Source organism: Thalassophryne amazonica, chromosome 8, assembly GCF_902500255.1.
Source record: "Thalassophryne amazonica chromosome 8, fThaAma1.1, whole genome shotgun sequence".
Lineage (NCBI taxonomy): Eukaryota > Metazoa > Chordata > Actinopteri > Batrachoidiformes > Batrachoididae > Thalassophryne > Thalassophryne amazonica.
In genome coordinates, this window is record NC_047110.1 from 22751993 (window position 1) to 22767874 (window position 15882).

The 15882-nt window shown below is 41.0% G+C and overlaps 1 protein-coding gene across 3 annotated transcripts in view; it reads left to right on the forward strand.

The window, feature by feature from the left end:
• The window catches only part of LOC117515351 (protein inscuteable homolog), a 208059-nt gene that overhangs the window by 166316 nt on the left and 25861 nt on the right, over positions 1-15882 (forward strand). For all 3 annotated transcript variants that reach the window (XM_034175871.1, XM_034175869.1, XM_034175870.1), the window contains exon 8: positions 11671-11842. In XM_034175871.1, the coding sequence (XP_034031762.1) occupies positions 11671-11842 (172 nt within the window). The remainder of the gene's footprint in view (positions 1-11670; positions 11843-15882) is intronic.

The window sequence follows — 15882 nt, forward strand, 5'->3', positions numbered from 1 at the left end:
ACCAATCACCTCAGCAGGTGGGTTGCTGATGAGCTTCTACCTTGAACATAAACACCTGGTCGTCTTGAAATTACCTGTTGAAACACCTGATCATTAATGAAATCACCTGCTGAGGTGACTGGTAGCAAGGAAAACCTGCAGTGCTTTGGCCCTTCATGGCACATGATTGCCCACCCCTGTGGTAGAGTATCACAGAGGAAGTCACTGTTATGAAGAAGATGCATGAAATGTAAGCCACGGTTTTACCAGAAGGCATGTGAAGGATTTTGCACAAAGGAGACAGACAGGGAAGGCCTCTGTGATTCTAAAGCACTCAAAAAGTGCTTCATGATTTGGGTGACATTTTGTGACAGTATCCTCCTGGGGTTAGCAGATAGTGGCGGTGATCTTCATCTGCCCCTGGACCTTTTTCCTGATCATTTCTTTGCCATTCTTCCCAATAAAATAAAATAAAAAGATCTCATGGGAGTCAAATAATTCTAAATACCATGTTCGCTCAGCTATGGGCTCCCAGAGTTACTAGGGGAGCTACAACCACTACCTTTGAACCCCCCCCCCCCCCCCCCCCCCAGGACTAAACCAAACCAACTGTTTTAGGTTCCTCAGATGACCCCAAAACACAATCAGGATGTTCCCAAAAATAAAAACTGGCCTCAAGCCAGTTATCCAAGATGGCCACCAAAATAGGGTTTTTTCACTAAAACACCTTTACACAACATATAAACCATTGTAGGACACAGCAAACTCATTTGTGCCTAAACTAAATTCATTCATGGGTTTAAGATTCAAAACACCATCCAAAATAGCTGCCAATAGACCCTTATCATTAAAATACATAGTAGGAACAAGCAATACAACCCCTGGCAAAAATTATGGAATCACCGGCCTCGGAGGATGTTCATTCAGTTGTTTAATTTTGTAGAAAAAAAGCAGATCACAGACATTTCAAATGGCAACTTTCTGGCTTTAAGAAACACTATAAGAAATCAAGAAAAAAAGATTGTGGCAGTCAGTAACGGTTACTTTTTTAGACCAAGCAGAGGAAAAAAATATGGAATCACTCAATTCTGAGGAAAAAATTATGGAATCACCCTGTAAATTTTCATCCCCAAAACTAACACCTGCATCAGATCTGCTTGTTAGTCTGCATCTAAAAAGGAGTGAACACACCTTGGAGAGCTGTTGCACCAAGTGGACTGACATGAATCATGGCTCCAACACGAGAGATGTCAATTGAAACAAAGGAGAGGATTATCAAACTCTTAAAAGAGAGTAAATCATCACGCAATGTTGCAAAAGATGTTGGTTGTTCACAGTCAGCTGTGTCTAAACTCTGGACCAAATACAAACAACATGGGAAGGTTGTTAAAGGCAAACATACTGGTAGACCAAGGAAGACATCAAAGCGTCAAGACAGAAAACTTAAAGCAATATGTCTCAAAAATCGAAAAATGTACAACAAAACAAATGAGGAACGAATGGGAGGAAACTGGAGTCAACGTCTGTGACTGAACTGTAAGAAACCGCCTAAAGGAAATGGGATTTACATACAGAAAAGCTAAACGAAAGGCATCATTAACACCTCAACAGAAAAAAAACAAGGTTACAATGGGCTAAGGAAAAGCAATTGTGGACTGTGGATGACTGGATGAAAGTCATATTCAGTGATGAATCTCGAATCTGCATTGGGCAAGGTCATGATGCTGGAACTTTTGTTTGGTGCCTTTCCAATGAGATTTATAAAGATGACTGCCTGAAGAGAGCATGTAAATTTCCACAGTCATTGATGATATGGGGCTGCATGTCAGGTAAAGGCACTGGGGAGATGGCTGTCATTACATCATCAATAAATGCACAAGTTTATGTTGATATTTTCAAGATGATAATGCATCTTGCCATAGAGCAAAAACTGCAAAAAACATTCCTTGCAAAAAGACACATAGGGTCAATGTCATGGCATAGGGTCAATGTCAATGAGCAGATCTGATTTGATGCAGGTGTTAATTTGGGGGATGAAAATTTACAGGGTGATTCCATAATTTTTTCCTCAGAATTGAGTGATTCCATATTTTTTTTCCTCTGCTTGGTCTAAAAAAGTAACCGTTACTGACTGCCACAATCTTTTTTTCTTGATTTCTTATAGTGTTTCTTAAAGCCAGAAAGTTGCCATTTGAAATGACTTTAGTTTTGTGTCATGTCTGTGATCTGCTTTTTTTCTACAAAATTAAACAACTGAATGAACATCCTCTGAGGCCGGTGATTCCATAATTTTTGCCAGGGGTTGTAGACTTAATAATGACAGAAATCATTGGTGTTTAAATATCTTGTCTTTGTGGTGTATTCAATTGAATATAGGTTGAAGAGGACTTGCAAATCATTGTATTCTGTTTTTATTTACATCTGGTTTGTCTGCTTTCTGTTTCTTCAGCTTGGTAAAAACTTTGTAAAAACCTTGTAACTGTTAGAATGGCCTAAGCCAGGGGTGGGCAATCATGTGCCATGAAGGGCCAAAGCACTGCAGGTTTTCCTTGCTACCAGTCACCTCAGCAGGTGATTTCATTAATGATCAGGTGTTTCAGCAGGTAATTTCAAGACGACCAGGTGTTTATGTTCAAGGTAGAAGCTCATCAGCAACCCACCTGCTGAGGTGATTGGTTGCAAGGAAAACCTACAGTGTCTCGGCCCTCGTTGCCCACCCCTGCCCTACTTGATCCATTATCCAGGCGTCACAACGGGGACAAGGGGGTGAATTTTGACACACACAATTACACTACCAACAATGGAATCTGGGTCTATAGAACAATGTCAGTTTGACTCTAAAAATTTAAAGCTGGAAGGTTTAGAATTTACATAAAATAATTATCTATTATAAGGTGTTTTGTAGCTGATTGGTTGTTCAACTTCAAACTCATCCAAGATACATTCATTTGGAATGCCCACGTCAAATGTAATAACAATCTAGTAAAATTTGTTCACGTTATCCTGTGCACTAGAATTCGGTACTTTAATGTTTCCCATAATGCACTTGGCAGCCCCCTGCACTTCCCAGAATGCACTGCGGTGCCAGCAGAGTTCCGGCATCTCACAGCGCATGTAAACAATGACTAACGAGGATGTGGATGGTGTTGATCCAGTGAATTCACAGGCAGTTATGATGATGACACATTCTCCCAAGTTAAGAGGGTTATCTAGAAGTGGTGCACCTGTGATGAACCTCTGCCATGTTGTCTTATTGTCCATACTTCACAACATTTGTTTACATTGTGCGTGCCCAGAACCAGAACTCTGCAGATACTGGGTCATGGACCGCGAGATACCGCGAATCACCCAATCAATACAATGTTAAGTAAAGTAGGAGGTCCTTAGAAGGTCTGAATAAACCCCATCATGCTCCAGTTTGGAGTGTATTTCTGAAATACACTCATTTTGGATGTCCAGTTCAAATTTCACAAAAGTCATTCAAACTTTGTTCAGTTAATTGACATAAGAAAGTGTGACTGAAGCATATGTGCATGTACTGACAAAGTCCATGTCTTTGTCCCCCTTTCTGGCCTTGCAGCCAGCCGGTGATGACATGGTGGCATCAAAGGAAGAGCTTCATCACAATGCCAACTTTACATCTTTACTTCATGCCAAAAAGGCGTCGGCGCTGAGAAAAAGTTGAAATATAACAAAACAATAATATAGTTGAGATATAACCTCGATGGCGCAAAAGACGTCAGATCATCTGATTTTAGGGAGGAGGAGGTGCTGACAGGATGAGGGGGGGAACTGTAGATAAACGAGGGCATGGAAAGTGGATTGTTCCACGTCAGTGGGTCGGTGCTGCTGACGTCCACAGAGACAAAAATAGGGAAATGCCCTGTGAAGCTGAGTGCACCGATGCCCGTCAGCAGATAAGACTGACAGGTGTGGCTGGCTGAGGCACTTTCCTCACCACAGTGATGGCTGCTGGTGCGTGAACTTTAAAGACACATGATCTCATCTCTTCCTCCTCAAAGTTATAGTCATAACAACTTGGATTGAAAAGTGGAGCTGCAACAAAGAAAGGAATAAATCCTTTTTTGAAGTTTTAGATTTTATGGCAGCACACAAAGTAGATGCCATTCATCCCCGTGGAAATACAGTCTCCTATAGCTCATGACTATGACTTTCAAAGTTAATGAGTCGAGCAGAAAGAGTCTCACATGCTGATTTTCAGCTCTTGTAAAAGGTTTGAGGTGAATTTTAGCTAAAAGTGGCAGATGTGACACAGCAGGCATGAACTGTACAACACTGCCACCAAGCGGACAAACGTTTATTCAACATCTGTAATATACAGTTTGGGCACCCCCTGATGATTTTGCTTTATAAATAATTGGTTGTTTGGATCAGCAGTTTCAGTTAAATATATAGCAGACAAACAGTAATATTTGAGAAATAAAATTAAGTTTATAGGATTTACAGAAAGTGTGCAATAATTATTTAAACAAAATTAGGCAGGTGCATAAATTTGGGCACCCCAACAGAAAAAAATACATCAATATTTAGTAGATCCTCCTTTTGCAGAATTAACAGCCTCTAAACGCTTCCCATAGCTTCCAGTGAGAGTCTGGATTCTGGTTGAATATATTTTGGACCATTCGTCTTTACAAAACATCTCAGGTTTGTTGGTTTCTGAGCATGGACAGTCCACTTAAAGTGACACCACAGATTTTCAATAATACGAGGTCTATTAGAAAAGTATCCGACCTTATTATTTTTTTCAAAAACCATATGGATTTGAATCACGTGTGATTGCGTCAGACAAGCTTGAACCCTCGTGTGCATGCGTGAGTTTTTCCACGCCTGTCGGTTGCGTCATTCGCCTGTGAGCAGGCTTTGAGTGAGGAGTGGTCCACCCCCTCGGCGGATTTTCATTGTCAGGAAATGGCGGAATGATTTGGGCTTTTTTTCCATCAGAATTTTTTCAGAAACTGTTAGAGACTGGCAGCTGGAAACCATTCGAAAAATTTATCTGGCTTTCGGTGAAAATTTTACGGGCTTCACAGAGAATAAGAACTGTTACTACAGCTTTAAGGACGGCTTTAAGGACGCTCGGCGCGCCTTGCTCCATGCTGCCATCGAGAGCCACAAACCACTGGATCATTTCTAAACAGATGGCTCTGTGGATCTGAGACCGTCGTGTGCACTTTCTCTGGTTATCACAAGAGCTGGACATCAACCATTTTCCGGCAGATTTCACTTTTAACAAGAGATTTTGTCATGGAAAGCCGAGCAGAGGCTTCGCGCGTCATGATGGATTCGCTGCTGGAGCAAGGGGGCTGGACCACTCCTCACTCAAAGCCTGCTCACAGGCGAATGACGCAACCGACAGGCATGGAAAAACTCACGCATGTGCACGAGGGTTCAAGCTTGTCTGATGCAATCACACGTGATTCAAATCCATATAGTTTTTGAAAAAATAAAAAGGTCGGTTTCTTTTCTAATAGACCTCGTATTCAGGTCTGGGGACTGAGATGGCCATTCCAGAACATTGTACTTGTTCCTCTGCATGAATCCCTTAGTAGATTTTGAGTGGTGTTTAGGGTCATTGTCTTGTTGAAAGATCCAGCCCCGGTGCAACTTCAACTTCAACTTTGTCACTGATTCATACTGTAAATATTGTTCTCAAGAATCTGCTGATATTGACTGGAATCCATGTGACCCTCAACTTTAACAAGATTCCCAGTACCTACATTGGCCACACAGCATGATGGAACCACCTCCAAATTTTACTGTAGGTAGCAAGTGTTTTTCTTGGAATGCTGTGTTCTTTTTCATCCATGCATACCGCCCCTTGTTATGTCCAAATAACAAAATTTTAGTTTCATCAGTCTACAGTACCTTATTCCAAAATGAAGCTGGCTTGTCCAAATGTGCTATGATATATTTAACAGAAATTTCTGATCCAGACAACCAATGATTTATAAAGGAAAATCATGAAAATTATCAGGTGTGCCCAAACCTTTGCATACAACTATATATATATATATATATATATATATATATATATATATATATATATATATATATATATATATATATATATATATATATATATATATATATATATATATACACAGTAGTGTTCAGAATAATAGTAGTGCTGTGTGACTAAAAAGATTAATCCAGGTTTTGAGTATATTTCTTATTGTTACATGGGAAACAAGGTACCAGTAGATTCAGTAGATTCTCACAAATCCAACAAGACCAAGCATTCATGATATGCACACTCTTAAGGCTATGAAATTGGGCTATTAGTAAAAAAAATGGTAGAAAAGGGGGTGTTCACAATAATAGTAGCATCTGCTGTTGACGCTACAAACTCAAATCTATTATGTTCAAACTGCTTTTTTAGCAATCCTGTGAATCACTAAACTAGTATTTAGTTGTATAACCACAGTTTTTCATGATTTCTTCACATCTGCGAGGCATTAATTTTGTTGGTTTGGAACCAAGATTTTGCTCATTTCATAGTGTGCTTGGGGTCATTGTCTTGTTGAAACACCCATTTCAAGGGCATGTCCTCTTCAGCATAAGGCCACATGACCTCTTCAAGTATGATGACATATCCAAACTGATCCATGATACCTGGTATGCGATATATAGGCCCAACACCATAGTAGGAGAAACATGCCCATATCATGATGCTTGCACCACCATGCTTCACTGTCTTTACTGTGAACTGTGGCTTGAATTCAGAGTTTGGGGGTCGTCTCACAAACTGTCTGCGGCCCTTGGACCCAAAAGAACAATTTTACTCTCATCAGTCCACAAAATATTCCTCCATTTCTCTTTAGGCCAGCTGATGTGTTCTTTGGCAAATTGTAACCTCTTCTGCACGTCTTTTATTTAACAGAGGGACTTTGCGGGGGATTCTTGCAAATAAATTAGCTTCAGACAGGCGTCTTCTAACTGTCACACAGCACTTACAGGTAACTCCAGACTGTCTTTGATCATCCTGGCCTGATCCATGGGTGAGCCTTTGCCATTCTGTTTATTCTTCTATCCATTTTGATGGTTGTTTTCCATTTTCTTCCACACGTCTCTGTTTTTTTTTGTCCATTTTAAAGCATTGGAGATCATTGTAGATGAACAGCCTATAATTTTGTGCACCTGCGTATAAGTTTTCCCCTCTCCAATCAACTTTTTAATCAAACTACGCTGTTCTTATGAACAATGTCTTGAATGTCCCATTTTCCTCAGGCTTTCAAAGAGAAAAGCATGTTCAACAGGTGCTGGCTTCATCCTTACATATGGGACACCTGATTCACACCTGTTTGTTCCACAAAATTGCCGAACTCACTGACTGAATGCCACACTACTATTATTGTGAACACTCCCTTTTCTACTTTTTTTTACTAATAGTCCAATTTCATAGCCTTAAGAGTGTGCATATCATGAATGCTTGTTCTTGTTGGATTTGTGAGAATCTACTGAATCTACTGGCACCTTGTTTCCCATGTAACAATAAGAAATATACTCAAAACCTGGATGAATCTTTTTAGTCACATAGCACTACTATTATTCTGAAGACTGCTGTGTATATATATATATATATATATATATATATATATATATATATATATATATATATATATATATATATATATATATATATATATATACACACACACACACGTTTCCACAACTACCAGATAGCAATAATAAGGACATGATGTATCAGGTCTTCTGTTGGATTCAATCTAATGGGAAAGGAACTCATCCTAAGGCATTTTTTATTACTCAGCCTGGCTCAAAGGCTCCTCACTGCATTCCTTCTCTCCTTGCAGCAAGAATACCTTAGGTTTTTATTCATTCATTTTCTATACCTGCTTATTCCAGTTAAAGGGAATGGAATGGTTGGAGTCTATTCCAGTGGTCATTGAGTGAGAGGTGGGTGTATACCCTGGACAGGCCGCTTCTCTTTTGCTAGGCCGACAAGCATGATGGTGTATTTATAGTCACAACATTTTTTGAGCACTTTACATTATACAGTTTTTAAAACATAGTATGGCTCAATAATTTTTCATATAAGCATAATAATAATAATAATAATAACATCAACAATAATAATAATAATAATAATAACAGTAATACAACCCCAATTCCAATGAATTTGGACGTTGTGTAAGATGTAAATAAAAACAGAATACGATTTGCAAATCCTCTTCAACCTATATTCAATTGAATACACCACCCACACAATATATTTAATGATCAAACTGATAAACTTTATTGTTTTTGTGCAAATATTTGTTCATTTTGAAATGGATGCCTGCAACACAATTCAAAAAAGCTGGGACAGTGGTATGTTTACCACTTTGTTACATCACCTTTCCCTCTAACAACACTCAATAAGCGTTTGGGAACTGAGGACACTAATTGTTGAAGCTTTGCAGGTGGAATTCTTTCCCAATTCTTGCTTAGAATACGACTTCAGCTGTTCAACAGTCCAGGGTCTCTGTTGTCGTATTTTGCGCTTCATAATTGTGAGTGTCATGATTCAGTATAAAAGGAGCACCCCAAAAGGTTCAGCCATTCACAAGCAAAGATGGGGCGAGGATCACCACTTTGTGAATAACTGAGTGAAAAAATAGTCCAGTAGTTTAAGAACAATGTTTCTCAATGTTCAATTGCAAAGAATTTAGGGATTCCATCATCTACAGTCCATAATATAATCAGAAGATTCAGAGAATCTGGAGAACTTTCTACACGTAAGCGGCAAGGCTGAATGCCCGTGACCTTTGATCCCTCAGGTGGCACTGCATTAAAAACCGACATCATAGTGTAAAGGATCTTACCGCGTGGGCTCAGGAACACTTCAGAAAACCATTGTCAGCTAACACAGCTCGTTGCTACATCTATAAGTGCAAGTTAAAACTCTACCATCCAAAACGAAAGCCATTCATCAACAACATCCAGAAACACCGCCACCTTCTCTGGGCCCGAGCTCATTTGAAATGGACAGACGCAAAATGGAAAAGTGTGCTGTGGTCTGATGAGTACACATTTCAAATTGTTTTTGGAAATCATGGCCGTTGTGTCCTCCGGACAAAAGAGGAAAAACAACATCCATATTGTTACCAGCACAAAGTTCAAAAGCCAGCATCTGTGATTGTATGGGGGTGTGTTAGTGCCCATGGCATGGGCAACTTACACATCTGTGATGGCACCATCAATGCTGAAAGGTACATCCAGGTTTTGGAGCAACACATGCTGCCGTCCAAGCAACGTCTTTTTCAGGGACGTCTCTGGTTATTTCAGCAAGACAATGCCAAGCCACATTCTGCACGTGTTACAACAGCGTGGCTTCGTAGTAAAAGAGTGCGGGTACTAGACTGGCCTGCCTGTAGTCCAGACCTGTCGCCCATTGAAAATATGTGGCACATTATGAAGCAAAAAATATGACAACGGAGACCCCGGACTGTTGAACAACTGAAGTAGTACATCAAGCAAGAATGTGAAAGAATTCCACCTACAAAGCTTCAACAATTAGTGTCCTCAGATCCCCAAATGCTTATTGAGTGTTGTTAGAAGGAAAGGTGATGTAACACAGCGGTAAACATACCACTGTCCCAGCTTTTTTGAAACGTGTTGCAGGCATCCATTTCAAAATGAGCAAATATTTACACAAAAACAGTCATGTTTAGCAGTTTTAACATCAAATATGAGTATCTTGTCTTTGTGGTGTCTTCAGCTGAATATAGGTTGAAGAGGATTTGCAAATCATTGTATTCTGTTTTTATTTTCATTTTACACAACGTCCCAACTTCATTGGAATTGGGGTTATAATAATAATAATAAAAAGTAAGAAAAACACAGAACAAAAGCAAACAATGAACAAACTGCAAAAATATAAACGATGCAGAGGCATATATATATATATATATATATAGATAGATAGATATAGATATAGATAAATTCATAGAGACACCGATTGTAAGAAATCTAGAAACGGTTGCCAAATATTCTGAAACAATGACAGATTGTCCTTCAACAGATACCTTATTTTTTCCATATGTAAGGAGTTGGACAACTCTAGTAGCTACATTTTAGCGTTGGGTACTGCTGGTCCTTACCATGATGTCAGAAGTAACTTGCGGTGATGATAGGTGATAGGAGTTGGGCTTGAGTCCAGAAGATCATGGGTTCAGTCCCCGCCTGACTGGAAAATCACTAAGGGCCCTTGGGCAAAGCCTTTAATCCCCTATTGCTCCCACTGTGTAATGAGCGCCTTGTATGGCAGCACCCTGACATCGGGGTGAATGTGAGGCATAATTGTAAAGTGCTTTGAGTGTCTGATTCAGATGGAAAAGCGCTATATAAATGCAGTCCATTTACCATTTTTACCATGAGAGAATAGGAAATGAGCTTCTGCTGTGCTGGAGTAAGTTTTAAGGATATCTGTGATGTGCCCAGAATGATCTGACCAGAAGGTGGCAACTTTGTGGCAGGAAAAAAAAAGGCATGAAAGGACTGACATTTACTGTATCACAAGATGGTGAAGCATTTGAAAAAATATTCTGAATCTTTACTTTGGAATAACTCAATTTGCAACTGTAAAATCCAGCATACACGTCCGCACATCATCAGACACAAGGGGGTTATTCCCATTCTAATCCCATTCCGTCGTTTGCACTGTTTATTTTTCTGTAAGTAATTTGGTCGGCTAATCAAAACTTACCGCAGCAACAGCGTCTTCATGCCAAACTGGAAATTCTGTGAGCAGATTTCTCCATTTCATCAGCTGCATTGAGTTAAATCAACGGTAAATCCATCAATCAGTCCAGTTAAATCCATTAAATCCACGCATTTCAGCATCGTCATCACTGCACTAGTTTTTGTTGGTCTCAGCTGATAGCGCCATTACCGACACCTGTGCAGCAACGCGGTCAGGGCGCGGAGTAACACATTAAATGTGAAATGGTTTTAATATTTTGACACTGTCCACATGATATTTTATGGTCTGAAATCTCACATTTGCGGAAAAATTGGACTATCGTGTATTTTGGTGCATTTTTTTTTTGTTTTCATCAGCAGTTTTACTGTTCAAAAAAGCACGTTTACTTGATTTTTTTGGTATGACTGATAATGTCAAAACAGTGAATCTTACTGTGAAACTTGTCATTCATGTTCCGCTCAGGTCAGGACATCCTCTGACTTGTCATCGTGTTTCATGTTTGTTGTGTATTACACACATCATATAGTACACACACTGTCACTATCACTCTTGTTATGCCGGGACCAGAGTGTGTGTCTCTCTTAAAGCTGAACTTAAGCTTTTTTCTCATGTCAATATGTATATTAATAAAGGTCTGATGCCACCAGAGCCGGCTATAGCCATTTTGGTGCCTGAGGTGAGATTATGGTTTGGTGCCCCCCTACCCTTCTGTGCACGCACGCCACCCCAGACATTAAGGGACAACAGCCGTATGACAGCTTTTAAAGGTTTTATTGTTGATCAAACAAACCAACACAGAAACAAGTGTTAATTTTTCATTTCTTTTTTTTTGGAGGGCTTGCAATAGCGCTCTTCCAGCAGGTGGCGCCCTAGGCGACCATCTATATGGCCTGTGCCAAGATCCAGCTCTGGATGTAACACATTGCAGGTGTAAATAATGTGTCCTGGATGTGGTCTGATTGTAGGTGGACGGCATTCTGTGCCTGGCGGATATCTTGACTGACGAAAACAGCGTGGAGGCAGCCCGGGCGGAGGCGGCGGCAGTCGTAGCTCAGATCACCTCACCTCACCACGCTTCCACACAGCACCTTGCCAGCTTCTTGGAGAGCATGCACGACATCGTCACTGCCCTCATCAGTGAGTGGATGTTGTTGTAGTGATGTAACGCTGACCTTTGACTTACCATACAAAGGGTTTTCCAGCACAAGTTAAAAAGCAAGTGCTAGTAGAGATACAGTATCATGGAAATTCACATCATAGGATTATAATTTGATCTTTCCTTTAATGTTTAAACTCCAGTTTAATCTAACCCTCAAGCGACAACAGTGGGGACATTTATGACCCTGGGCACATATTTTTCTGCACCGTCGTTCTAATATTAATCGGAAAAATGTTTCCCACCACGAATTTGTCAATCTATTTATCTTGAATTTGTTCATAGAATTTTGCAGGGATCGACCAATTCGTGTGGCAAGTATAATCCAAACTGGTCATTTGAGGGTTAATATTCAGTGTGGATTTAATCTAGTTCATCATAATTTTTGTACTAGAATGAGCATTGTATCACAAAGGGCATCTGCTGTAAAACCTGTGCCAAATTCCAATGTGGCTCTATTGTGGAATCAGTGTAGTGACTCTGAAAAGCTGGGCGCAATCAAAAGATGAACAACAAGAACAAAAAAAGGTACAATAGATTGAAATGTTAAAGGGGTCATGTTGTTCTCAATTGACATTTTAAATAGGGTTCACATTTGTGTGAAATGATTTCAAAGTCCTGCAGTTGTATGATGATTTATACCCCCGTCACACAGAGCTGGAATCACACCGATTGGCGTCAGACTTATGAATCGGCGCACATCTGAAAAGTGTTGGATTTCAGTTCCAAAACGTTCTGACAGCTGTCTGTGGAAGTCCACACAGTTGGTCAAAATCGGCCAGCGGCCCCGAGTGTGATGCACATGTTCAAAATCTCTGGACGCGGTTGAGATGAGACACTTATCTGGGATCCGAAACGATTTGAGCGCATACAAGGGAACCTCGAGATGGATCTGGCACCGCAAAGCTTGCTAGCATGACCTGCAGTGCCACTTATAATAACATCCACCTACCCCCCCCCCCCCCCCCCCCCCCCCGGAGCACAAAGGAACTGTTGAAATGTATGTGGCACACTTCAACATGATAATAATTATGAATTATTATCATGTACAGTGAATGTGAATATCAAAGTGAAAGCTCCGTGCACACATCACTGCAAATCTGAACAGGCTGTTATATCAATCAATCAATCAATCAATTTTTTTTTATATAGCGCCAAATCACAACAAACAGTTGCCCCAAGGCGCTTTATATTGTAAGGCAAGGCCATACAATAATTATGTAAAACCCCAACGGTCAAAACGACCCCCTGTGAGCAAGCACTTGGCTACAGTGGGAAGGAAAAACTCCCTTTTAACAGGAAGAAACCTCCAGCAGCACCAGGCTCAGGGAGGGGCAGTCTTCTGCTGGGACTGGTTGGGGCTGAGGGAGAGAACCAGGAAAAAGACATGCTGTGGAGGGGAGCAGAGATCGATCACTAATGATTAAATGCAGAGTGGTGCATACAGAGCAAAAAGAGAAAGAAACAGTGCATCATGGGAACCCCCCAGCAGTCTACGTCTATAGCAGCATAACTAAGGGATGGTTCAGGGTCACCTGATCCAGCCCTAACTATAAGCTTTAGCAAAAAGGAAAGTTTTAAGCCTAATCTTAAAAGTAGAGAGGGTGTCTGTCTCCCTGATCTGACTTGGGAGCTGGTTCCACAGGAGAGGAGCCTGAAAGCTGAAGGCTCTGCCTCCCATTCTACTCTTACAAACCCTAGGAACTACAAGTAAGCCTGCAGTCTGAGAGCGAAGCGCTCTATTGGGGTGATATGGTACTACGAGGTCCCTAAGATAAGATGGGACCTGATTATTCAAAACCTTATAAGTAAGAAGAAGAATTTTAAATTCTATTCTAGAATTAACAGGAAGCCAATGAAGAGAGGCCAATATGGGTGAGATATGCTCTCTCCTTCTAGTCCCCGTCAGTACTCTAGCTGCAGCATTTTGAATTAACTGAAGGCTTTTTAGGGAACTTTTAGGACAACCTGATAATAATGAATTACAATAGTCCAGCCTAGAGGAAATAAATGCATGAATTAGTTTTTCAGCATCACTCTGAGACAAGACCTTTCTGATTTTAGAGATATTGCGTAAATGCAAAAAAGCAGTCCTACATATTTGTTTAATATGCGCTTTGAATGACATATCCTGATCAAAAATGACTCCAAGATTTCTCACAGTATTACTAGAGGTCAGGGTAATGCCATCCAGAGTAAGGATCTGGTTAGACACCATGTTTCTAAGATTTGTGGGGCCAAGTACAATAACTTCAGTTTTATCTGAGTTTAAAAGCAGGAAATTAGAGGTCATCCATGTCTTTATGTCTGTAAGACAATCCTGCAGTTTAGCTAATTGGTGTGTGTCCTCTGGCTTCATGGATAGATAAAGCTGGGTATCATCTGCGTAACAATGAAAATTTAAGCAATACCGTCTAATAATACTGCCTAAGGGAAGCATATATAAAGTGAATAAAATTGGTCCTAGCACAGAACCTTGTGGAACTCCATAATTAACTTTAGTCTGTGAAGAAGATTCCCCATTTACATGAATCCACATATCCACAGTAGACCTTACAGTACAGATATTTGTCCATTCCTTCCCATGGGCACTGTAAATAATGTGAACTATTGTCTCCATTATAACACAGGCAGCTGCGCCTCTCCGTGTTGCGCAGTAACGCATCATCGCACGCATGAGGCGCGGAGCTGAATGGATCTCATGCTGTAATAAATGATCACCTTTTAACTCTGGAGAGATATAACATGGAACTTGTGCCAGGCCGTTACATCATTAAGGGGAGGTGATGGTCTAGTGGTTAAGGCATTGGGCTTGATACCAGAAGCTCCTCGGTTCAAATCCCAGCCCGACTGGAAAATCATTAAGGGCCCTTGGCCAAGGTATTTAATCCCCTATTGCTCCCGGTGTGTAGTGAGCACCTTGTATGGCAGCACCCTCACATCGGGTTGAATGTAAGGCATTATTTGTAAAGCGCTTTGAGCGTCTTATGCAGATGGAAAAGCGCTATATAAATGCAGTCCATTTACCATTTAGTAAACATTCATCTCACCTCCAGCAATGGTCCAGGAGTGTTTCACAGCGTGCACATGGACAGGAAGCTGGGACAGCAGCCTGTGGTAAAAAGTCTCTCACCCCCCCAAAAGAAATTAATTCCATGTGATAATCCAACCATTGTGGTGTCCAGAGTTGCGTTGTGAAGTGGGCAAACAAGAAAAAAGAAAGTTCCCTGGAAAAGCGCTCTGTCTGAGGCCACTCCGTCTGAGGCCACTAAGCACGCACGCGTGTGCCCCGTGCACAGTTAGTGGCCCATGCAGCATTATGCATACACACACACACGGACACACACATACACACACACATGACTGAGTAATAATTGCAGCCCCATGCGTGTGCGCGCCACACACACACACACACGCGCACTGCGCACTCACGCGCACTTGCACATGAGGAACACAATGCTCCAGTCTGTGTTTGACATCCAGACATTTGGACATTGGGCAGTCTACAGCACCTTTATGGCCGTCTGCCAGCAGTCTGTGTCATCTACATACGCTCTAGATGCGATCTGACAGGTGTGGACGAGGCAGTCTGTCTGCGGTCCGACACTTCTTGACATGTCTTTTTTCCTCCTGACTGCGTCGGATTATGGCAATATTTGCCGTGTCAGGTACGCTTCTGTCAAATTCTTGCTATGTGTGATGGGGACATTACTCTTTGAATCACAGTGTGCCATTATGTCATGATTTTTACCTGTGGCCATCATATGGCCATTGGGTATTGCGAAGACCTGGCATCCGTCTGTCTGACCATAGCATAAGTCCAGTTCTATTACTGCCACAGTCTTCAAATTCACAGAGAACATTCCTGGGACACCTTGGACAAGTTAGAAGATGGCTATCCATGACATATTTTAAAAGGTCAAAAAGTCGCATTCTGTACCTAATTTTATGGCATGATCTTGCAGACATTAGCGTCGTGATGTCACATGCTGCTAGCTAGGTGGAAACTCTGTTTCATTTG